Source organism: Nomascus leucogenys, chromosome 17 (genome assembly GCF_006542625.1).
Source record: "Nomascus leucogenys isolate Asia chromosome 17, Asia_NLE_v1, whole genome shotgun sequence".
Classification (NCBI taxonomy): Eukaryota; Metazoa; Chordata; class Mammalia; order Primates; family Hylobatidae; genus Nomascus; species Nomascus leucogenys.
The window spans coordinates 83,478,343-83,501,528 of NC_044397.1; the positions used below are offsets into that span (position 1 = coordinate 83,478,343).

Consider the following 23,186-nt stretch of genomic DNA (forward strand, 5'->3'; position numbering starts at 1 on the left):
ACCAGGCCCTTGGCATTTTTTTTTTTTTTTTTTTTTGAGATGGAGTCTCGCTCTTATTGCCTAGGCTGGAGTGCAGTGGCATGATCTCAGCTCACTGCAACCTCCACCTCCCGGGTTCAAGTGATTCTTCTGCCTCAGCCTCCTAAGTAGCTGGGATTACAGGGACCTGTCACCACACCCGGCTAATTTTTGTATTTTTAGTAGAGACGGGGTTTCACCATCTTGGCCAGGCTGGTCTCGAACTCCTGACCTCGTGATCCACCTGCCTCGGCCTCCCAAAGTGCTGGGATTACAAGCATAAGCCACCACGCCCAGCCAAGGCCCTTGGCTTTGATTCCAGCTGTACCCTGCGCACTGTCAGCGGCCATGAACCCCCAGCCCAGGTGTCCCCCTGAGCCCCAGCGGGGACCCTAACAGGCACAATGCAGTCAGAACACAGCTCCCTCATCCTTGACCTGCTCCTTCCTCCTGTCTCCCCTTCTCTGTTAACAGCCGTTCCTCCAGATGCTCAGGTCTAACATCTAGGCGGGCCCTGTGATTCTCATCTTCTCTGGCCCCAACTTCCAACCCATCAGCACATCCCACAGCTCTTCCTCCAAAGCACACCCTAAGCAGCCCAATCGGCCCTCTTCCCTGCTCCCCACTGCCATGCCCTCGCAGCCACCCTGGCTTCCTGCCCAGACTGCTGCAGTGGCATCCACCCCAGCCCTCCCGGCCATTCCTTCTCCCCACAGAAGCCAGAGCGATGATCCTAAACGAAACTCAGCTCAGCACATCCCAGCTCCAAATCCTCCCGATCCAGCACTCCCGGGTCACCGTGCACATTCCTTCTCCTTGATCACAACACCCCCAGCCACCTAGCCCCTGCCCACCCACCTCTGCCTCATGCTGGACGCAGTGCTCGCCCTCACTAACAGCCACCAGCCTTCTTCCTGTTCCTTGTCCCACCTCAGCACCTCTGCCCCTGGCTGTCCCTCTGCTTGAAAGCTCTCCTACTGAACTTCATGAAGCCACGTTCCTAGCTCAGCCTCCATGTCACCCCTTCTGAAAGGCCTTCCTATCTGCAACCCCTGAAGCGGCCCTAGCCACTTTCTCCCACTCCTCGGATTCCTTGGCCAGCACCACCGCTTTACCTACACCCCATCCCTGGAGAGGCCCTGCTCACTGCCTGCTACCAGCTCCTAGGACAGGCCTGGCTCAGGGGCGCTGTGCAGCAGGGAGGGGTGAGCAACCAAACCAGTGGAAACTCATGATCTCACAAACGGAGCCCATCATTTGGAAAGGCGCCAACAGGTAGGTGAAATCCATGGGAGGAGGGGATAGAGTGACAGAACCACTACGGCTTATTGGGGGCAGGGGGCAGCTTAACTGAATGGTGACTGTGGCCATTACTCCCCTTGACTCAGGGCTTGCAGCAGGGACATGGACCATGTGGGTGCAGGAAGCCTGACCTTCAGAGACACAGCCCAATCCTTTGCCAGCACCCCCAGCCTGCACTGCGCATAGTGTGAAACAGTCCTGCAACTAACCCTGAAGCAGGAGGGGAAATGATTTGAAAGTCACAAAAATATATTAAAACAGCAGCTGTCTTCACTGTAGGCACTGGCCTCCCTTCCCAGTGCCCCTTGCCCACCACCCGCCATAGACTTTCAGAGACAAAGACGCCCAGGGCAGGAAAACGGATGTGCCTCGGCCGCAGCCCAGGGTCTGGAGAGGTCCCTCCAGCCTGGGAGTGGAGGGCGGCTAACAGTCTCAACAGGCTCGACGCCACCGCCGACGAGGGGGCCGCTGGGAGGCCGGAGGTACAGGAGGGTCGGGCAGGACGCAGCGGACAGTCGGGCCTTGCCACGGGGACAGAAAACAGAAGAGAAATGAACAAAGTGAAGACAGGGAGAGAGAGAAGTCACAGCAGTTGGGGGAGGCGCAGAGGAGTGAGGGAGGTCAGTGGGGAGTGGGCGAAGGGAGGCCCACCAGGTGACACCCACTCAGTTGAGGGGGACAGGGAGGCTGATGAGCTGGGGTCTGAGGCAGCAGACCCTGCTCAGGGGAGGAAGGGGAATGTAGGAGAGGAAGAGGCCCCCTGGCACTTGGGAGAGGTAGAAAAGTGGGTACTGCCAAGGCCACAGCCAGAGAAGAAAACACAGAGGACATGAGAGAAGGGGAGTCCTGGAGCGGGCCGGGCCAGCTGCGACGACCATCCCAGGCTAGGAGAAATGGGGTGATCCCCCGAATGCTCGGGCCTAGCTCTAGAGCCCGAGGGAGACAAGCTGTGTCATCCAGGAGCTGGTGGGAGGCGTGATGAAGCCAGGAGCCTGGGGCGGCCAGGGCAGATGCCTGCAGGCTCTGCTGCCTGCACCCCGCCCACAGGTGGGCTAGAAGGTCCTGCGGCCCAGTCTTTTGAACACGCTCACAGTGCCTGCGTGGTCCATCTGGGCACCAAGGCCCTCGCTGGAGCTGCTCCCCCGGGGCCCCACCAGAGTCCTCTTAATGGTGACCTTGACCTCGGCTGAGGACTTACTCTTGGTGCTGGTGACCTGGCTGTCCTGGGCCTCAGGCACAAGGGCAGCTGTGCCCAGTCTCTTGATGATGCTGACTTTAGACAAGGACTCCGGCTTCCTCTCAAGCCCCGACCGTGAGGAAAGTGCCAGGCGCCGCAGTGTTGGGGCAGCGGCCGTTGTCGCTGAGCTTGTGGCCTTGGCTTTGACAGTCAGTGCTGGCTGGGGACTGGCCTTGGCTGGGCCCCGCCCTAGCTTCTTCAGGACCCCGGCATACTGCAAGACAGAGCTGCTGCTGTCATTGTCGCTGTCCCAAGCCAGATCCTCATCTGTTTCTGGGGTGGCCCCCAGGCGGCTGAAGACTCCTGTGGGCTGTTGAGGTCAGAGACAGGATGAATGAGTCACTGAGTCACTCAACACACATTCATGGAGAGCTGCTTCCTCTGTGCCTGGCCTCCTGGGACTCATAGTTAATGGCAAGAGCCATGATGGGGGAGTCCAGGGGACTGGAGGAGCCCAGAGCAAGTACCTGACCTTCCTAGAAGTTCAGGGAGGGCTCCCTGAGAGAGGGGACATCTGAGCTGGAAGTAGGTCTGTCTAATAAAGAGGGAAGAGGACGGGAGTGCGCACAAAGGGAATGTCATTTTCAAGGTCAATAGGTGGGCATGAGTGGAGTGGAGAGATTTAATCTGGTCATTCACTCCACGAATATTTTGAGTCCCAACTCTATATTGTACCTGGTCCTAAGCCGGCAGTGCTAGGGACACAGTGATGACCAAGACAGCCTCAGTTCTGCCCTCATGGGGCTCACAGTCCAGTGGGGAAGACAGGCTTGGCATCAGAAATGATACAAATAATTCTGCAAGAATGACAGTAACGCATTCTTACTGTCCGGAGAAGGACAGCTGGGGGGCAGAAGACAGGGGTGGCTCCTCATCAGTCCAGAGGAACTTTCCCTGAGGCACCAACTTTGAAGCCAGGCCCTCCAGGATGAATTAGCAAAGAAAAGAGCATGTGCTACGCCCTGAAGGCAGGAAGCATAATCCTATGTATGGAGCACTCACTATGTGCCCAGCTCTTCACAGGGCTGGAACTTCCAGCCACATGATCCCAAGTGTTCCCATCCCCCTCAAGGTAAGATTCTTGGAAGTTAGCAAGCCCGAGTTGCGGCACCGTGCGGAGCGGGACACTGGCAGGCAGGAAACGCAGCCGGGGAGCTCTGCAACAGTTCACCAACAGGCACCGCACACCCCAGCACCATGCGGGGATGATCTTAACCCTACAGCCATCCTTGGAGGTGGGTCTATACAGATGAGGAGGCTGAGGTACAAAGGACTTAAGTGACATGGCCAATGCCACGCAGTCAGGCCCCTGTGGGCTTCAGGGTGTACGCTGAACTACACACCACGCCTGGGGCCTGCAGGCCGTGGCAGGAAGTGCAGGCTGCATCATGGGCACAGTGAAAAGTCTCTGCAGGGCTTCCAGTGAGGGGACGGGGCCTGTCCTGTGGGCCGCACACACTGCTGCCGTGGGGATAGGGGCTGGGGTCCATGGTAGCTGTGCGAGATCATTCAGGAGGCTATCGTCCTATCCTGACAGGGAGAGGTGGCAGAGGAGGGAGAGACAGTAGAGTCATCAGACCCACTGACACACTGCAATGGGGAGGGCAGGCAGCCCTCAGATGGGGGCCCAGGAGAGGGCTGACTTGGGGAAAGACACTAAGACCAGTTGGGGACATGGTGGGTGGGAGGCATCCAGGAGTACTGGACCCCCAGGGCTGGAAATTGGGAGAGAAGCCAGCGCAGAAGACAGATGGGAAAGCCGCCAGTGCAAAGCCAAGAACTGAGGCTGGAAAGGTGGGTTAGACGGCCCTGGGCCGAGTGAGGTCGAGATGTGTTAAGAGTCAGGAGCACCACTCAGGGAGGACAACAGCTCGCATGCCCAGGATTGCTCCCCCATCCCCACTCACTTTACTCCCTGTCGTGGTGTCTGCCTTGGTCTCAGCGCCGAGGCGGTCAAACACAGACGTCCTATGGAGACCTGGGAGGGAAGTGAAGCCATCAGGGAGAGGCCCCGGTGGGCCAGGCCTAGGCTGAGCTCCGTACAGGTACCAAGGCAGCCCAGACACCAGTAGCTCTGGGACAGGCAGGGCCAGACTGTGCTGAGCTGGATGTTATGTCTACACTGTTGGCTCACACTGACCCTAACCCACCCCTATCTGGCTAGAGCCAAATGTGGGAAAGACCAGCTACAACTGGCAGATTCCCTACACCTCAGCACTAGCTCATGAACTGTGTGCACGGGAAGAGTTCTTAGTCCCTGCATGTTCCTTTCACTTCTTGGGGTCAGGGACCTCTGAGAGAATCTGATGAGTGGTAGTGCATCCTCCCCTAAATTATAACCTAATAGCCATCAATAGAATGGTTACTAAATTATGGTATACAAATACTCTGGAAATAATAAACGACCATTAAAAAAAGAATGAAGAAGATCTACCTGCATTAATATGAGAAGATCTCAACAAAAAAGTTATAGAACATGGGCCAGGCGTGGCAGGGTGCACCTGTAATCCCTTTGGGAGGCTGAGGCAGGTGGATCGCCTGAGCCCAGGAGTTTGGGAACAACCTGGGTAATATAGTGAGACCCCATCTCTAAATATATATATATGAACAAAAAAGTTATAGAACATGCCAGGAGTGGTGGCTCATGTCTGTAATCCCAACATGGTGGGAGGCGGTGGTGGGCAGATCGCATGAGCCTAGGAGTTAGAAACCAGAATTTAAAAATTAGCTGGGCATGGTGGCCCACATCTATAGTCCCTGCTACTGGGGAGGTAAGGTAGGAACCCAGGAGGTCGAGGCTTCAGTGAGCCGTGTTCGTACCACAGCACTCCAGCCCAGGCAACAGAGCAAGACTCTGTCTCAAAAAAAAAAAAAAAAAAAAAAAAGAAAAGAAAAGAAAAGTTAGGTCCAGGCACAGTGGCTCACGCCTGTAATCCCAGCACTTTGGGAGGCTGAGGCAGGTGGATCACCCAAGGTCAGGAATTTGAGACCAGCCTGGCCAACATGATGAAACCCCATCTCTACTAAAAATATAAAAATTAGCTGGGCATGGTGGCGTGCACCTGTAATCCCAGATGCTTGGGAGATTGAGGCAGGAGAATCGCTTGAACCCAGGAAGCGGAAATTGCAGTGAACCAAGATTGTGCCACTGCACTCCGGCCTGAGTAACAGAGCAAGACTCCGTCTCAAAAATAAAAAAAGTTATAGAACAATACTTACATTTTAAACACAAATACTATTTGTGTTTAAAAAAGAAAAACTAGGCTGAGTGTGGTGGCTCACACCCGTAATCCTACCAATTTGGAAAGGTGAAGCAGGCAGATCACTTGAGCTCAGGAGTTTGAGACCAGCCTGGGCAACATGGCAAAACCCTGTCTCTACAAAAAATACAAAAATTAGGTGGGCATGGTGGCATGTGCCTGTAGTCCCAGCTACTAGGGAGGCTGAGGCAGGACTGCTTGAACCTGGGAGGTCGAGGAGACTGCAGTGAGTCAACAAGGTGCCACTGCACCCCAGCCTGGGTGATGGAAGTGAGACCCTGTCTCAAAAAAATAAAAATTAAAACTAAAAAACAAAAAACTGCCTATATATGTGTTATGTACGTACACGGAAAGGTGAAAGGTTAACAAGAGACCGGGATATGGGAGTGAGGGAAAAGAGTTTGTTTTCACTGAATATGTTTCTGTATCATCTGAAATTGCTGGAGTTACAGGCATGGGCCACTGCGCCCAGCCTTTTTAATACAGACAGGGGCTCACTATGTTGCACGCTTGAACTACTAGGCTCAAGCAATCTTCCCACCTCAGCCTCCCAAAGTGCTGGAATTACAGGTGTCCGTCACCACGCCCGACCAAGAGATCATCTCTGTACTCCAAGTCACAAGGCCTAGCTTTGGACTGTATCTCCACTCATCTCCTCTGGTTCATAATAACAGTGCCACTTTGGGGTATTTGCCCTTGGCCAAGCACAGCCACTCATTTTACAGCAGGCCATTGCTCTATCCTTGCTCCTGCCCCTTAGGGAAGAGGCGCCAAAGAGCCCAGCTACACTAACTGCAGGATCAGAGGGCAGAGGTGATGTGTTTCCCTCCTCTGCGGCCACCATCACTGTCCCCTTCGCCTACGGCTCCTGCATCCCTGTTAGAGCCTGCTTCTCAGCCGCCATCTGCAGGATATGATGGGCCCTGTGTGATGCAGAGGGAGGGACATGGACCCTGCGGGGAAGCGTGCCCCTGATAGGCCAGTACCTTTTGCAGCCTGCTGCTGCTCCAGGATCTTGCGGGTGCGGGGTGTGGTGCCTTTGGGCATGTTGATGACGTACTTCCCCTCCATCTCAGCAGTGACCCGGCGCCGCTTGGCAGGAACAGCCAGGCTCTCCTCCTCCCGGCGGGCCAGGGCTGCTGGGGGAAGAAAGCAGGGGTATCAGCACTCTCTAAGACAGAACGTTCTCCCAGGATGGAAGCTGGACACTAGGTGTCCTTTATCTCCACACATTCACGACTGGAATCCCTTACCTTCCCAACCACTCACATCACCACTGACCGAACCACAGAGAAACTCAGATCTGTGTAACACTAGGTCACAGAAGGTGCTCAGAATCCCCAGGCTGTGGCAGGCCTCCCAGGCTTTCTGTGGCTCTGTCCCTATTCCAAGCAGGCTTCTGGCCCAGCCCAGCCCACATCCCCTCGGATGGGGAACCTGCTGGGTGGTGGAAAGGTTCTAGAGCTCCAAGCAGGCAGTGCTTTATGGCTGCACTCACTTGTCAACAAGCACTTGAGCTGTGTACACTTATGAGTGGTGGATTGTGCGTAAGTTACACCTCAATTTAAAAAATGAATCCCCTCAAATGTGTTAAGGGTTAAAAGAGCCAGTTGCTCCCAGGCTCACCATCTTCGCAACACTTTGTTACACTGATATTAACTTTTTTTTTTTTTTTTTTTTTGAGATGGAGTTTTCATTCTTGTTGCCCAGTCTGGAGTGCAATGGCACGATCTCAGGTCACTACAACCTCCGCCTCCTAGGTTCAATCGATTCTCCTGCCTCAGCCTCCCAAGTAGCTGGGATTACAGGCATGCGCCACCATGCCCAGCTAATTTTTGTATTTTTGGTAGACACGGGGTTTCACCATGTTGGTCAGGCTCCTCTTGAACTCCTGACCTCAGGTGATCCGCCCGCCTCGGCCTCCCAAAGTTCTGGGATTACAGGTGTGAGCCATCACGCCTGGCCTGATTTTAACTTTTTTGCTCGTGGCACACAAATCAAAGGCCAGAAGAGGGTGAGGCACTTCCAAGCCTGCAGGACAAAGGGGAGACTTTGTCATGGAGGTGGATGGGGCGTGATAGGAGTGGGTGTCAGAAACATGAAGCGCCCTGGGCCTCAGTTTCCACATTTGCCTTATGACACCATGAGGTCACTGCTGTGGGGATGGGTCCAGCAAAGACATAAGAGCATGGTGGATGGGAAGGCCTGGGAGCCCAGGGACTGCAGGCCCATTCCCAGCTCTCAAGCTGAGACCTGGAGGAGAACAGAGGCCAACATGGAGCAGTCTGGGGAGGAAGAGTGCCCAGGCCAAGGGGTCACCAGGGGCAAAGGCCCCATGATGGGAAGGAGGCTGGAGGGGAGCAAGCGAGCATGCAAAGTGGGACGATGCAAGAGATGAATCTACATGATGCAGGGCCCTAGAGACCATGTGGGGAAGATGCCCTTTATTAATGGAATGGGGAGCCCCGGAGAGTTACAGCCCAGGGGGTTACAGGATCAGACTGAAGGTTTTCAAGGATCCCTTGGCTGCTAAGAGGAGGCAAGAGGTTCTTTACCTACGACCCCAGGCATCAAGCACAGAGCTGGGCACAAGTAGGGGGCTCGGTGAACACCTGTTCACAAAGCCTGAACCCCTGAGTGAGAAGGCAATGCACACATGCCTCAACACACCAACTCAGGTGCTTCTGTCCGTCCTCCTGGGTGGGGTATTGCCACCCCCCATGCTACAGATGAAGAAAGTGAGGCCCACAGATGTATGGCAACTTGACCAAGTTTACAGAGGTGATTCAGGTTCAAATGTTTTGTACACCTTGTGGCCTTCAAAGCACCTTACAATACTGGAACCATGACCCCCAACACCTCCTACCAACCCACGTTCCCCTCCAGCTCCTCCTACCACCTGCCCATGTTCCCTCACCAGTGGCCTTGGCACTCTTTGCTGCCATCTTGTTGGACACAGTGACCGAGATCTTGGAGGTGCTGGTGTCCGGGCGCCTGGGGGGTGTGCTGGGTGGGGAGTCATGGTTCAGGCTGTTGGTGATCATTCGGGAGGCAGCTGTGGGGAGAAAAGAGAGTCCGGTCAGGTGGGATCCTGGAAGACAGGCCTCAATCCAGCAGTCTCAGGGTCAGGATGGAGAAGGTGAGGCTTGAGACTGAATGAGAAGGTCAGCGGGTGTCACCCTGTAACTGCACAGTCCTCGTGATGGGGATGCTTGGGGGCACGGTGGGCTGCATCTCCCCAGGAACTAGCCCATCCCTCCCTATCCTGGGAGCCTTTCCTGAGGCTCTAGACCACACTAGTTCTGATCACACCTCACCCATCAGTCACCCAGCCTCGTGCTGAGTTTGCTTCGCCTCTCCCGGAGCTGCTTCAGCCATGCTGGTCTCCAGGATCTTCCTCACCCAGCAAGTAGGCACTTCCTCAGGGTCCCTGCTGTTCCTTCTGCCTGGCATGCAGTTCCCCAAGCACAGCGGAATTGCTGTGTCTCATCATTCAAGCCTCCTCTCTGACGGCAACTCCTCAGAGGAAACTTCCCTGACCACCCCATCAAAAACAGCACCTCCTCAACCTCTATCACCCTTACCCACTTTCATTTTCTTCACAGCCCTTACAACTGCTTGACATTAAACTCTATTTGTTTACTGGTAAACTCACTCACAAGAACACAAGCTCCATGAGGAGGCTGTGTCTGTTTACTGCTGTATCCCAGTGCCTAAAGTGGTTTCTGAGGACAGGCACAGGGCGCATGCTTATAATCCCTGCACTTTGGGAGGCTGAGGCGCGTGGATCACTTGAACCCAGTTCAAGACCAGCCTGGGCAACATGGCAAAATCCCGTCTCTACCAAAAATACAAAAAATCAGCCGGGCATGGTGGCATGTGCCTGTAGTCCCAGATACTCAGGAGGCTGAGGCAAGAGGATCACTTGAGCCCAGGAAGTCAAGACTGCAGTGAGCTGTGATCGCACCACTGCACTCCAGACTGGGCAACAGAGTGAAACCCAGTCTCAAAAACAGGGGGAAAAGAAAAAGAAAACTACATTAAACCATCACAGACCATTTAACAAAACGTGACCCCAAAGCACCCATCACCCAGGTCAGGCATCAGGACATTATTGGTACCCAGAAGTCCCAGGACAGATCCTTCCCCATCAGACCTCCTCCCTCTCTGCAGGAAGAAATTCTTGGTTTTCAGGCCTGCTCTTTCTCCTCTGTTAATAATATACCCCAGCACTTCTTCAGACATTTCTCAGGTTGGATGGGTGGCTTTATGTCTAATGGCTGCAAACTCTCTGGCTATGCAGAATCTGTCCTGTGAGAGCCTCCATTCACAACACTCTTTACCTAGCTGAGTGCAATAGGATCAGGATTTTCTGCTATAAAAGGCAAGCTGTTAAGAGGGCCCTACCTCTCGTGCTATACTCAGAGGGAAATATGCAGCTGAAAAGATGTCAGGAATGTGATGCTTTATCGTCATGAGAGGCAAGCCCCATTTGGGTGGCGGTTAAGCAACCAACTCTGTCTTTACTCTCTTGCATTTGCGTTGCAGTCAGGATATGACAGTACAAAGAACTGTTCTCTTTCTCCCTCCTGACAGACACACGTTCGATGTTCTAAAGTGTGTAAAAGTGATCATCTCAGGAATGTTGTTTTTGGAGCATTCTTCCCACCCCTTTCTTTCTTTGCCTGTTTCCCCTTCTCTTTTTATTTATTTATTTTCATTTGTTTTCTCTTTTTTTTCTTTTTTTTTGAGACAGAGTCTCGCTCTGTCGTTCAGGCTGGAGTGCAGTGGTGCGATCTTGACTCACTGCAAGCTCTGCCTCCCAGGTTCACGCCACTCTCCTGCCTCAGCCTCCCGAGTAGCTGGGACTACAGGCACCCATCACCATGCCCAGCTAATTTTTTTGTGTATTTTTAGTAGAGACAGGGTTTCACCATGTTAGCCAGGATGGTCTCGATCTCCTGACCTCGTGATCTGCCCACCTTGGCCTCCCAAAATGCTGGGATTACAGGCGTGAGCCACCGCACCCGGACCTTTTTTTTTTTTTTTTTTTGAGACAGGGTCTCACTCTGTCACCCACGTTGATGGAGTACAGTGGTGCCATCATAACTCACTGCAGCCTCAAAGTCCTGGGCTCAAGCAATCCTTCCACCTCAGCCTCCCAAGCCTCCCACAGCTAATTTACTAATTTTTGTAGAGACAGGGTCTCACTATGTTGCCCAGGCTGGTCTCAAATGCCTAGCATCAAGTGATCTTCCCACCTGGGCCTCCCAAAGTGCTGGGATTAAAGGCATGGGCCACCATACCCAATTGAACATTTCATTTATAAAGATTTGAAAGACTGGTAAAACTAATGTGTGCTGTTAGCAATCAGGGTAGTGGGTACCCTGGAGATGATGTGGGAGGGGGCACAGGGGGATTCTGGCAAGCTGGTCATGTTTCCATTGCTGGATTTAGGTGCTGGCTACATGGGTGTCCCATCTGTGAATGGCACCCCACTGTACTATTATGATTGAATGCTTTTCTGAATGTATGTTATGGGGGAGTGTTGCAGAAACGAACCCTAATTTGCTCAGCCTCTTTGCATCCACATCTTTGGGTAGGCCCTGCCCACATGACTCTGGACTTAGCCATGTAACTTGCTTTGGCCAATAGGACAAGAGCAAATGTTGTGCAAGCAGTGGCTTAAGAGGTGCTTTGCATACTGGGGCCAGCCCTCTTCTGCTGCTTTTAGGAACCCTGCAACCACCACTGTGAACAAGCCCAGGCTAGCCAGCTAGATAATTATGGACATGTAGCCAAGTCACCCTGTGGGCCCAGATAACATCAGGACAACCATCAGATATGTGAATGCGGCCGTCAACCTGGCTTCAACCTAGCTGCCAGGTGACCACTAAAATCAGCTGAGCTGGCCTAGAGCAGAACTGACTAGCCAACCCACAAAATCATGAGAAATAAACACCCATGTTTTAGCAAGGCATGGTGGCTTACGCTTGTAATCCCAGCTATTCAGGAGGCTGAGGCAGGAGGATCACTTGAGCCCAGGACTTTGAGGCTACAGTGAGCTATGATTGCACCACTACACTCCAGCCTGGGCAACAGAGCGAGACTCCCATCTCAAAAAATGAAAATACATGTCTGTGTTTTAAAGCACAGTTTTGGGCAGCTTAGTTATCGGCAAAGGGAAGCTAATGTGTATATTAAAATTTTCAAGTTTATTTTTAAAAAAGGTATCGGCCGGGTGTGGTGGCTAATGGCTGTAATCCCAACACTTTTGGGGGCCGAGGTGGGTGGATCACCTACGGTCAGGAGTTCGAGACCAGCCTGGCCAACATGGTAAAACCTCATCTCTACTAAAAATAACAAAAATTGGCTGGGCATGGTGGCAGGCACCTATAATGCCAGCAACTCAGGAGGCTGAGGCAGGAGAATCGCTTGAACCCAGGAGGCGGAGGTTGCAGTGAGCCAAGATCACGCCATTGCACTCCAGCCTGAGCCACAAAAGCGAAACTCCATCTCAAAAAAAAAAAAAAAAAAGGTATCATACAGCTTTTAAAAACCAAAAATAGCCAGGTACAGTGGCTCATGCCTGCACTTTGGGAGGCTGAGGCAGGTGGATCGTTTGAAGTCAAGAGTTCAAGACTAGCCTGGCAAATGTGGCAAAACTCTGTCTCTACTAAAAATACAAAAATTGGCTGGGGATGGTGGCACATACATGTAATCCCAGATACTTGGGTGACTGAGGCACAAGAATCACTTAATCTGGGAGGCAGAGTTTGCAGTTAGCTAAGCGTGCCATTGCACTCCACCATAGGCAACACAGCGAAACTCTTATCTCAAGAAAAAAAAAAAAAAGGCGCAGTGGTGGCTCATACCTACAATCCCAGCACTTTGGGAGGCTGAGGCAGGAGGTGTTCAAAACCAGCCTGGCCAACAGGGTGAAATTCTGTCTACTAAAAATACAAAAATTAGCTGGGCGTGGTGGCAGGCACCTGTAATCCCAGCTACTCAGGAGGCTGAGGCAGGAGAACTGCTTGAACTCGGGAGGCGGAGGTTGCAGTGAGCCGAGATCACACCACTGTACTCCAGCCTGGGCAACAGAGGGAGACTCCATCTCAAAAAAAAAAGAAAAAGAAAAAATATAAATACAGTCAATACTCATCATTCATAGATTCCATATTTGCAAATTTGCCTACTCATTCAAATGTATTTGTAACCCCAAAATCAATACAGGCAGTGCTTTCACTGTCATTCACAGACACACACAGAGAACATTTTGAGTTGCTCCAGACACGTTCCCAAATGAGGACAAAGATGGCATTCTCACCCTCTTGTTTCAGGTCCCACTCTGTAAACAAGTGTCCTTTGCCCAGTCTACTTGATGTCATGAATGTGAACATTTTTCACATTTTTGTTGGTGATTTTGCTGTTTAAAATAGCCCCCTGGATGGGAGCGGTGGCTCACGCCTATAATCCCAGTACTTTGGGAGGCCGAAGCAGGCAGATCACTTGAAGTCAGGAGATCAAGACCAGCCTGGCCAACATGGCAAAACCATGTCTCTACTAAAAATAAAAAAATTAGCCGGGCGTGGTGGCAGGTACCTGTAATCCCAGTTACTAGGGAGACTGAGGCAAGAGAATTGCTTGAACCTGGGAGGCAGAAGTTGCAGTGAGCCGAGATCGTGCCACTGTACTCCAGCCTGGGCAACAGAGACTCCATCTCAAAAAAATAAATAAATAAGTAAATAAATAAATAAATAAAACGGCCCTCAAAGCATAGTGTTGAAGTGCTGTCTGGCTTCCTAAATGTAAGAAGGGTATGATGTACCGGATCAAAAAAATGTGTGTGTGAGATAAGCATCGTGCAGGAATGAGTTACAGTGTTGTTGGCTATGAGTTCCCGGTTAATGAAATCAACACTATGTATTAACTACAGTGCCTTTAAGAGGAGACACACATAAAATAAAGCTATATATTTGACTACAGGCTTGCAGGACCCTAACCTAGTATTTCCCATAGGAGCAATGGATTCTCCATTGCTCTGTATTTCTTCTAGGAGCTAAGAATTCACTAAGTATACATATTAACTTTACAGAACTTAATGACCACAGATGACAATTGACTGTGTATACAGCCATTCACTACCCAGTTTATTTTTTCCCCTAAAAGAAGAGTAAGAATGCCCCCACTGGCTTTGTTTCTACCTTTGCAAATTACAGGTGGGGATGGGATGGCCAGACGTGTCCCCTTCACTGACAGGGTATAAAAATCAAGGAAAAGGGGCCTGAATAGTTAGGACTCACCACTAGTGCCACGGCGAATTTCGCCTGCAAGGGGGCTAGGGCTGCAGGGCACTGACTCAGTGGCAGCTTTGCACATGTCCTGTAAAAAAAGAACAGGCACCTGGGTCACCACAGAAGAATCATGCACGAACCTAGAGATCTAAGCAACACCACGAGGATCAACACCTGACTGCTAGAGAAGATTCTAACACATTTTACTCCTAACCATAAGAAAGCATCAGATACCTCCAAACTGAAGGACACTCTATAAAATATCTGACCAGTATATTCAGATATATATATCTGAAGTTCAGCCTCCTCACCTATTGAAAAAAATAGGCCAGGTGCGGTGGTTCATTCCTGTAATCCCAGCACTTCGGGAGGCTGAAGTGGGTGGAACACCTGAGGTCAGGAGTTTGAGACCAGCCTGGCCAACACAGTGGGACGCTTATCTCTAGAAAAAATTTAAAAACTAGCCAAGCATGGTGTCATACACCTGTAGTCCCAATTATTCAGGGGCTGAGGTGGTAGGATTGCTTGAGCCCAGGAGTTTGAGGCTGCAGTAAGCTGTGATTGTACCACTGCATTCTAGCCTAGGCAACAGAGTGAGACCCTGTCTCAAAAATAGGTGAAAGATGGTCAGGTACAGTGGCTCACACCTGTAATCCCAGCCCTTTGGGAGGTCGGGGCAGGTGGATCACCTGAGGCCAGGAGTTCAAGACCAGGCTGGGCAACATGGCAAAACCCCATCTCTACTAAAATTACAAAAACTAGCTGGGCATGGTAGCGCACGCCTGTAATCCCAATCACTCGGGTGGCTGAGGTACGAGAATCTCTTGAACTTGGGAGGTGGAAACTGCACTGAGCCAAGACAGCACCACTACACTCCAGCCTGGGCAACAGGGCGGGATTCTGTCTCAATTAAATAAAATAAAGAGGCCAGGCACAGGGGCACATGCCTGTTATCCCAGTTACTCAGGAGGCTGAGGTAGGAGAATCACTTGAACCAGGGAGACAGAGGTTGCAGTGAGCCGAGATAGTGCCACTGCACTCCAGCCTGGGCGATGGAGTGAGACCCTGTCTCAAAAATAAATAAAATAAAAATAAATAATAAACAAGTGAAGAAAGGAAGGAAGGAAGTGGGGGAGGGAGGGAGGGAGGGAGACAGTGCCTGGCAGGCCACAGCAAATGCTTGGTAAGTGTTAGCTATTATATTAATCACTTAATGAGTACAACACTCCAGGTCTGGTGCTCAAGGCCACATATACCATCTGGTAGGTGGCCACAGCCACACTAGCATCAGGGCTGTGTGAGAAGCCCATTTCAAAGAGATCCAGGAAGGTAGGTCACTATAAGTGGAGGGGTCAAGACTGGAATGTCCAGGTTGTGAGCCAGGTTGCCATCTGGGTCCCACATAGGAAGCTGCTGTCCTGGAAATAATAATTATCACAAGGAAAATGTGAAGCAGCAATAATAGTTATTACAGAGGGACCCGAATACAGGCAGTTTCCACTGTGCTAGTGCTTCACATAGCTTAATACTCACAACCAGGGCTGGGAGCAGCAGCTTACGCCTGAAATCCCAGTATTTTGGGAGACCGAGGCAGGAGGATGGCCTGAGCCCAGGAGTTCGACACCAGCTTGGGCAACATGGCGAGACACCGTCTCAAAAAAATATATACAACCACCCTTCAAGATTTATTTATTTTTTTTTCCTTGAGAGAGTCTTGCTCGTCACCCAGGCTGGAGTGCAGTGGCGCGATCTCGACTCACTGCAAGCTCTGCCTCCCGGGTTCACGCCATTCTCCTGCCTCAGCCTCCCAAGTAGCTGGGACTACAGGCGCTGCCACCACACCCGGCTAATTTTTTGTATTTTTAGTAGTGACGGGGTTTCACTGTGTTAGCCAGGATGGTCTCAATCTCCTGACCTCGTGATCCACCCGCCTTGGCCTCCCGAAGTGCTGAGATTACAGGCGTGAGCCACCGCACCCGACCAGGTTTGCCTCTCTTTCACAGATGCAGAAAATACAGCTCAGAGAGGTTGGGCAATGTGCCCAGCGTCACACAGCAAATGGCCGAACCAGCCCTGGAACCCAGGTCAGCCTGCCTCTGCTGCCAGGCCTCCCATTGGCTCTGCAACTGACCCTCCACCTCCATGCCAAACCCAGAGACAGAGGGGCTGGGCACAGCACCCACCTGACGGTGCACCACTTTGGCATGCTTGAGAATGGCGATGATGTCGCCCACCACGGTCACGCCCAGCTCATTCATGATCTCCTTATTGAGATCCAACAGCATGCTCTTCTGAATCCTGCAGGGAAAGGTCAGTGGTGAGGCCCCAGGTGGGCCAGAGCGGGTGGGCCAGCCAGCTCCCCACCACCCCATCCCCAAGTTCAGCCTCCTCACCTATTATCCACAAACATCACGGCATAATTGACGGCAGGTCCTGGAGGAATGCCGGCTTCCTTGAAGAACTGGATCCACTCGGAAGTGGCTGTGGGGTTGGACAGGGCTCATTACTCACGCTATCCTCTTTAGAGAATAGCATTAGCAAAACCACAATCACAGCACCTCCCACAAATTAAATGCTCATCACATGCCAGGCCCTGCATGGAGTGCTCCACACACACGATGGAACCGAGCATTCCTGACCCTGTGAGTTAAGCAGTATTAAGACTCCCGAGTTGCCGATGAGGAAAATGAGGCAGGGAAAGGTTGGGCAACCCACCCCAAGCCACAGCGCTAAACAAGGGGCAGAGCCCCCAAGCCCTTACCACAGCCTTTCTCCTTACAGCTCTAGCCCGCCCCAGTGCTGGCTCTCTGCATCACTATACATGCTGGGCCCATGACTGATTTAGGGTAACTGGGACTCTGGGTTCTCTGCCCTAGTCCCCATCAGCCAGCCTAGGCCCAGAGGATGATAGGATCCACAGGTGGCTGGAAAGAAGCATCATAGAGCCAGCCCATGAGCCTTGGCAAGCCCCTACCCACCACAGTAGCAAACCTCCCTCAGAGAGAGGCATGGAAGTTACTAACACGGGCTTCGGAGCTTGGGTTCGAATCCTAACCCTGCGATTTCCCTATGGAGGGACTTTGGGTAAGTTAACTCTTGGTGCCTTGGTTTCCTCATCTGTAACCTGGGATAACAGATCTGACAAGTGTTTACCCAGCATTTGGCAAAGGACAGGTCCTGTCCTACGCACAGGGGATACCACAAGGCACAAGATGAAATCCCAGTCCTTGTGGAGCTCAGATTTTAGTGATAACAGCACCAATGTCCTTGGGTCACTGTGCAGACTCAATGAGAACCTCCACATAAAAGGCTTTAAATGATGCTTGACCCAGAGGACACCCTCAAACCATGTCAGCTATTATTATTATTATTATTACTATTACTCCCATCACCACTAAACATAGAGGCATGGCCAAGACCAGGCAGACCCCACCTATGAAACTTTATTCTTTCTAAATTTTCTTGGCTTCTTGGTGGGTGTGACCCTCAAACTGACCCCAACCTGCCAGGCCAGGTGGTAGCTAAGATCACTGATTTGAAGTAGAACTTTTTTTCACATTCTGACATCTCTGAAACTAGGAGCTACTCCATGACTGCCGGTGTGCCACGGTTTAATTAGCAAACTGCTTTTCTTTCTCAGTACATCCAACAGTCCATGCTATTTTAGATGAGAAGAAATCTGTTATTACCTCACCCATTTTGCTTTTAAGACAATAGAGACTCAGAGCAGGGAAACAGACACACAGGTGTTACATGAGTGGCAGTGCGGGGCTCAGGTGAAACCCCATGGGCCACATCTCCAAGGAGGCCCCTGCCCAGCCAGCCACAGGCTGGTTACCCAGGGTGCTGACTGGCCCTTGGGGACTGAGGCTGGCGAGGAGCTCATGTCCTTAGGATTTCCTCCGTCAGGCCCTGGGTCCCACTGGCCAGAAGCAGGCACCTCTAACTACCAAAAAGCACCACATAATGATTCCATGTATATGAAATGTCTAGAACAGGCAAATCTAAAGAGAAAGTAGATTAGTGGTTGCTAGGCGGACAGGGGAAGTGACTGCTAATGGGTATGGGGTTTTAATTTTTTTGAGACAGGGTATCCCTCTGTCGCCTAGGCCAGAGTGCAGTGGCGCAATCATAGTTCACTGCTGTCTCAACCTCCTGGGCTCAAGCGATCTTCCCACCTCAGCTTCTCAAGTAGTTAAACTACAGGCGCATGCCACCAGGCCAAGCTAATTTTTTTTATGTATATATATGTATTTTTTAATGTGTACATATATATATATACATAAAAAATATATACACACACAAATATATATATACACATATATAAACACAAATATATATATACACACACACAAAAATACATATATATATATATATATATATATTTTTTTTTTAGATGCAGTCTCACTGTCACCCAGACTGGAGTGCAGTGGCGCAATCTCGGCTGACTGCAACCTCCACCTCCGGGTTCAAGCGATTCTCCTGCCTCAGCCTCCTGAGTAGCTGGGATTACAGGCACACGCCACCATGACCAGCTAATTTTTGTATTTTTAGTAAAGACGGGGTTTCACCATGTTGGTCAGGCTGGTCTCAAACTCCTGACCTTGTGATCCACCTGCCTTGGCCTCCCAAAGTGATGAGATTACAGGCGTGAGCCACCGCCCCCAGCAATTTTTTGTATTTTTTATAGAGACAGAGTTTTGCCATGTTGCCTAGGCTGGTCTCAAACTCCTGGACTCAAGCGATCCACCTGTCTCGGCCTCCCAAAGTGCTGGGATTACAAGCATGCACCACAACACCCTGCTAAGGTATGGGGTTTCAAGAGAGAGTGATAAAGATGTTTTAAAATTGATTATGGTGATGGCTGCACAACTCCGTGAACAGATAATATAAAAACCATCAAATTATACGCCTTAACCAGGTAAAATGTATGATAAATGAATTATATCTAAACTAAGCTGTTATTAAGGGGAGAAAAAAGTACCACGTAGGTTGGGGGTAGCTCTCTGAGCCAAAGCCTGTGATTGATTAATTGACTGATGGACTTTAAGGCTAGTCAAGTGAAGCAGTGGGGAGGGAGAAGGAACAAAGAAATCTGTAACTGGTTGTGATCAATTAGTTGTAAAGACCAATCAGTTCATAGGGACCAGCCAACGCCTGTGAATTTAACCAAGAGATTACTGGAACCCAGTGTTTGAGGAATTGAAAGAGTCCCCACATTAAGCACACACCATCATTTCATGTACTGCTAAGGAAGGAAAATATGCAGCCAATTAAACTGTCATAAGGCACCGGCTGTAAGATATACCCCTACTTCAGAAATATTAAGTTGTGCAATGATGTGAGTCTTGGAATCAATGAGATGTGGCTTGTTGCACACACCAGGAGACACGTACAAGAATATTCACAGCAGTTTGTCTGTGATAGCTCCAACCCAGTAATAATGCAATATCCATTGACAGCAGCATTGATAAACACACGGTGGTCACTCTCAAGGTGAAAGACTATACAGCAGTGAAAAGAAAGTCAACATAGATGACCCTTAGATATTATGTTGAGCAAAAGAAGCCAGATACAAAAGAACACAAGGTATGATTTCATTCATGTAAATTCAAAACCAAAGTCTATAGAATAGGAATGTCCCATTGGTAATACAACTATAAAGAAAGGCAAGGAAGGCCGGGAGCGGTGGCTTACACCTGTAATCCCAGCACTTTGGGAGGCCGAGACGGACGGATCGCCTGAGGTCAGGAGTTCAAGACCAGCCTGACCAACATAGAGAAACCCCATCTCTACTAAAAATACAAAATTAGCCAGGCATGGTGGCACATGCCTGTAATCCCAGCTACTCGATCTGGAGGCTGAGGCAGGAGAATTGCTTGAACCCAGGAGGCAGAGGTTGCAGTGAGCCGAGATAACACCATTGCATTCCAGCTTAGGCAACAAAAGCGAAACTCCATCTCAAAACAAAAACAAAAACAAAAACAAAAAAAAGAAAGGTAAGGCAAGAAAAGATGTTCACAAAATGATTTATTCCATACGGGGAATGGAGAAGAGAGGGGAGTGTGATTGGGGTAGGACTCTCAGGGGGCTGACAATATTCTCTTTTTCTGACCTGGACGGGTAATAGGGTTTGGATTTTTCAATCTTTTTATGGAACTATAATGTACATGCAAAAAAGTGCACAAGTCAATAGATCTTCCTAAACCAGACACACCTATGTAATCTGCACCCAAATCAAGAAATGAGATATTTCTAACACCTCAGAACCCTTTATATTACCTTTGGAGTCTCTACTCACTCCTTCCCAGAGGCAACCACCACCTTCTAACAAAATAGATTGATTTTGCCTGCTTCTATGCTTTATATAAATGGAATTATAAAGAATACAGGCGGCCAGGCGCGGTGGCTCACGTCTGTAATCCCAGCACTTTGGGAGGCCAAGGCAGGTGGATCACAAGGTCAAGAGATCGAGACCATCCTGGCTAACATGGTAAAACCCCGTCTCTACTAAAAAATACAAAAATTAGCTGGGCGTGGTGGCACGTGCCTGTAGTCCCAGCTACTCGGGAGGCTGAGGCAGGAAAATCACTTGAACCCGGAAGGCAGAGGTTGCAGTGAGCCAAGACCGTGCCACTGCACTCCAGCCTGGCAACAGAGCAAGACTCTGTCTCAAATAAAAAGGAATACAGGCCAGGCGCAATGGCTCACATGTGTAATCCCAGCACTTTGGGAAGCTGAAGCAGGAGGATCTCTTGAGCATAGGAGTTCAAGACCAGCCCGGGCAACATGGCGAAACCCCATCTCTACAAAACATACAAAAATTAGCCAGGCGTGATGGTGTGTGACTATAGTCCCAGCTACTCGGATGCTGAGATGGGAGGATCACCTAAGCCTGGGAGGCAGAGGGTGCAGTGAGCCGAGATTGCACCACTGCACTCCAGCCTGGGCAACAGAGTGTGAGCCTGTCTCAAAACAAAACAAAACAAAAGGATATACTCAGACTTTGCTTTTTAATAACTCTTAAAACTATACAAATATATTTTATGGGCCAGGCGTGGTGGCTCATGCCTGTAATCCCAGCACTTAGGGAGGCCAAAGAGGGAAGATCACCTGAGGTCAGGAGTTCGAGACCAGCCTGGCCAACATGGTGAAACCCTGTCTCTACTAAAAATACAAAAATTAGCTGGGCGTGGTGGCACACGCTTGTAATCCCAGCTACTTGGGAGGCTGAGGCAGGAGAATCACTTGAACCCGGGAGGTGGAGGCTGCAGTGAGCCGAGATCGTGCCACTGCACTCCAGCCTGAGCAACAAGAGTGAAACTCCATCTCAACAAATATATATATATTATATATAATATAGTTTTCTATATTATAATGAATGTCAAAATTTTTCAAAGCCACCAACTAATCTCTGTGCCTTAGCAATCCCCAAATACAGAGCTTAAGGCTTGTGATAATAACAACACCTAAGGTTTGTTTAGGACTATGCCCAAGCTTTTACATGCTATAATCTCCTTAATAACAGGATGTGTGAATATCATTTCCATTTCACAGGTGAGAAAACCAAGGCTCTGTGAGGCCACGTGGGAGACCTGCTGGACTTCATAACCCACGTTCTTCACAGCTAAACTATACAGTCAGGAGACAGATCCAGTGAGGAGGTGGGCAGGCCTCAAGCAGTTCCAGCCCCACCCTGCCACGGTCCTCAGAGTACAGCTGTTCCTGCCAGTGACCCAGTCCTCCCTCCCCCACCCCATCGTCCCCCACCAAGGCCATACCTCAAAAAGGGCAGTGGGGAGAGGGGGCCCTGGAGAGAAGGCCACAGACTCACCCATAGTCACGGAGACCATCGTCTCCCTGGCCCTGACACTGCTCCCTGGAGCCTGAAAGAGAAGAGAGGAGAGAGCCCATGAGTTGCTGCCGGCTGTGAGTGTTTGTCCCTCTCCTGTGCCTGTCTGTCTGCATGCCAGAGGAATGTTCCTAGGCTAGGGGCTCACCACCCAGGAATAGCCTGGAGCAGCTGGCAGGAAGTCAGCCTGGGACAGAGCTGCCACCACCATCATCGCTTGTGCCTGAGACAAGGCCCAGGGACAGCAAATGTCCACAGCTCCATTCCCACACACCCCAAAAGGTTGGCTGGAAAAGGAGTGCAACAGAAATAAGACACTTCTGGCCAAGACTTTAACAATAAATACCAGCCAAGCATGCTGGCTCATGCCTGTAATCCCAGCACTTTGGGAGGCCAAGATGGGAGGAACACTTGAAGCCAGGAGTTCAAGACCAGCCTGGACAACATAGCAACACCCTGTCTCAAAAAAAAAAGGCTGGTCCGAAGGTAGTGAATTATCTCAATTGACTGTTCATAGTCCTTTATAGATGGAACTCCTTATTCTACTCTTTCTCCGTTTCTCACTACTGCACTTGACTAGTCTTCAAACAAACAAACAAACAAACCCAAAACCCTATTCACTGAGAACCTACTATGTGTAAGGCACTTAGGCATACCAAGTTGAACGAAGCCACGGAACTTAGCAGCTAGTTGGGTACAGGGGACAGGGGAGACAGAGAGTAAACAAGCCAAACAGTTAATATAGTACGTTAGGAAGCCTTTCGTGCCACGGAGAAGACATGGAGGACCTGGGAAGGGAGGGGTTGTAGTTTTCAACAGAGTGATCAGGGAAGACCTAAAGCAACATTTAGAGACCTAAAGGGAGGGAAGCAATGAGCCATGTGGTTTTACAGACAAAAAGTGTTCCAGAAGAAGGTACAGCAAGTCCAGCGCCCTGAGCCAGTGGCTCACCTGGCATGCTGGAGGGAAAGCAAGGAGCCAGTGTGGCTGCAGTGGAGCGAGGAGGGAGGACACTGGGAGGAGACAGGTCACAGAAGTGGTGACCTGATCATGAGACGTCCCAGAGAAGACATGGAAAAACAATTTTCCCTTACATTAGCAGATGGTAGAAAGATGGTGTTAAAGACATATTAGCACCAATGGAGACTGTCTCCATTAAAAGCAGTGTTGAATGGGAACTAAAGGAAATAACTTTTTCATGTGCTGATTCAACGCTATCCAAC

The 23,186-nt window shown here is 50.5% G+C and overlaps 1 protein-coding gene across 7 annotated transcripts in view; it reads right to left on the minus strand.

The window, feature by feature from the left end:
* Window positions 1-23,186, minus strand: part of C17H19orf47 (chromosome 17 C19orf47 homolog) — a 43,511-nt gene that overhangs the window by 14,586 nt on the left and 5,739 nt on the right. For 4 of the 7 annotated variants that reach the window (XM_030797425.1, XM_004090992.3, XM_030797424.1 and 1 more), the window contains exons 2-9: window positions 21,946-21,997; window positions 16,505-16,592; window positions 16,295-16,409; window positions 14,121-14,199; window positions 8,735-8,872; window positions 6,804-6,956; window positions 4,465-4,535; window positions 1,552-2,867 (exon numbers count right to left, since the gene is read on the minus strand). In XM_030797425.1, the coding sequence (XP_030653285.1) occupies window positions 2,373-2,867; window positions 4,465-4,535; window positions 6,804-6,956; window positions 8,735-8,872; window positions 14,121-14,199; window positions 16,295-16,409; window positions 16,505-16,592; window positions 21,946-21,964 (1,158 nt within the window). In that variant the 5' untranslated portion in view covers window positions 21,965-21,997 and the 3' untranslated portion in view covers window positions 1,552-2,372. Of the gene's footprint in view, window positions 1-1,551; window positions 2,868-4,464; window positions 4,536-6,803; window positions 6,957-8,734; window positions 8,873-14,120; window positions 14,200-16,294; window positions 16,410-16,504; window positions 16,593-21,945; window positions 21,998-23,186 lie in introns of those variants that run through there. The other 3 variants (XM_030797427.1, XR_004026538.1, XM_030797426.1) reach the window with 3 other exon arrangements.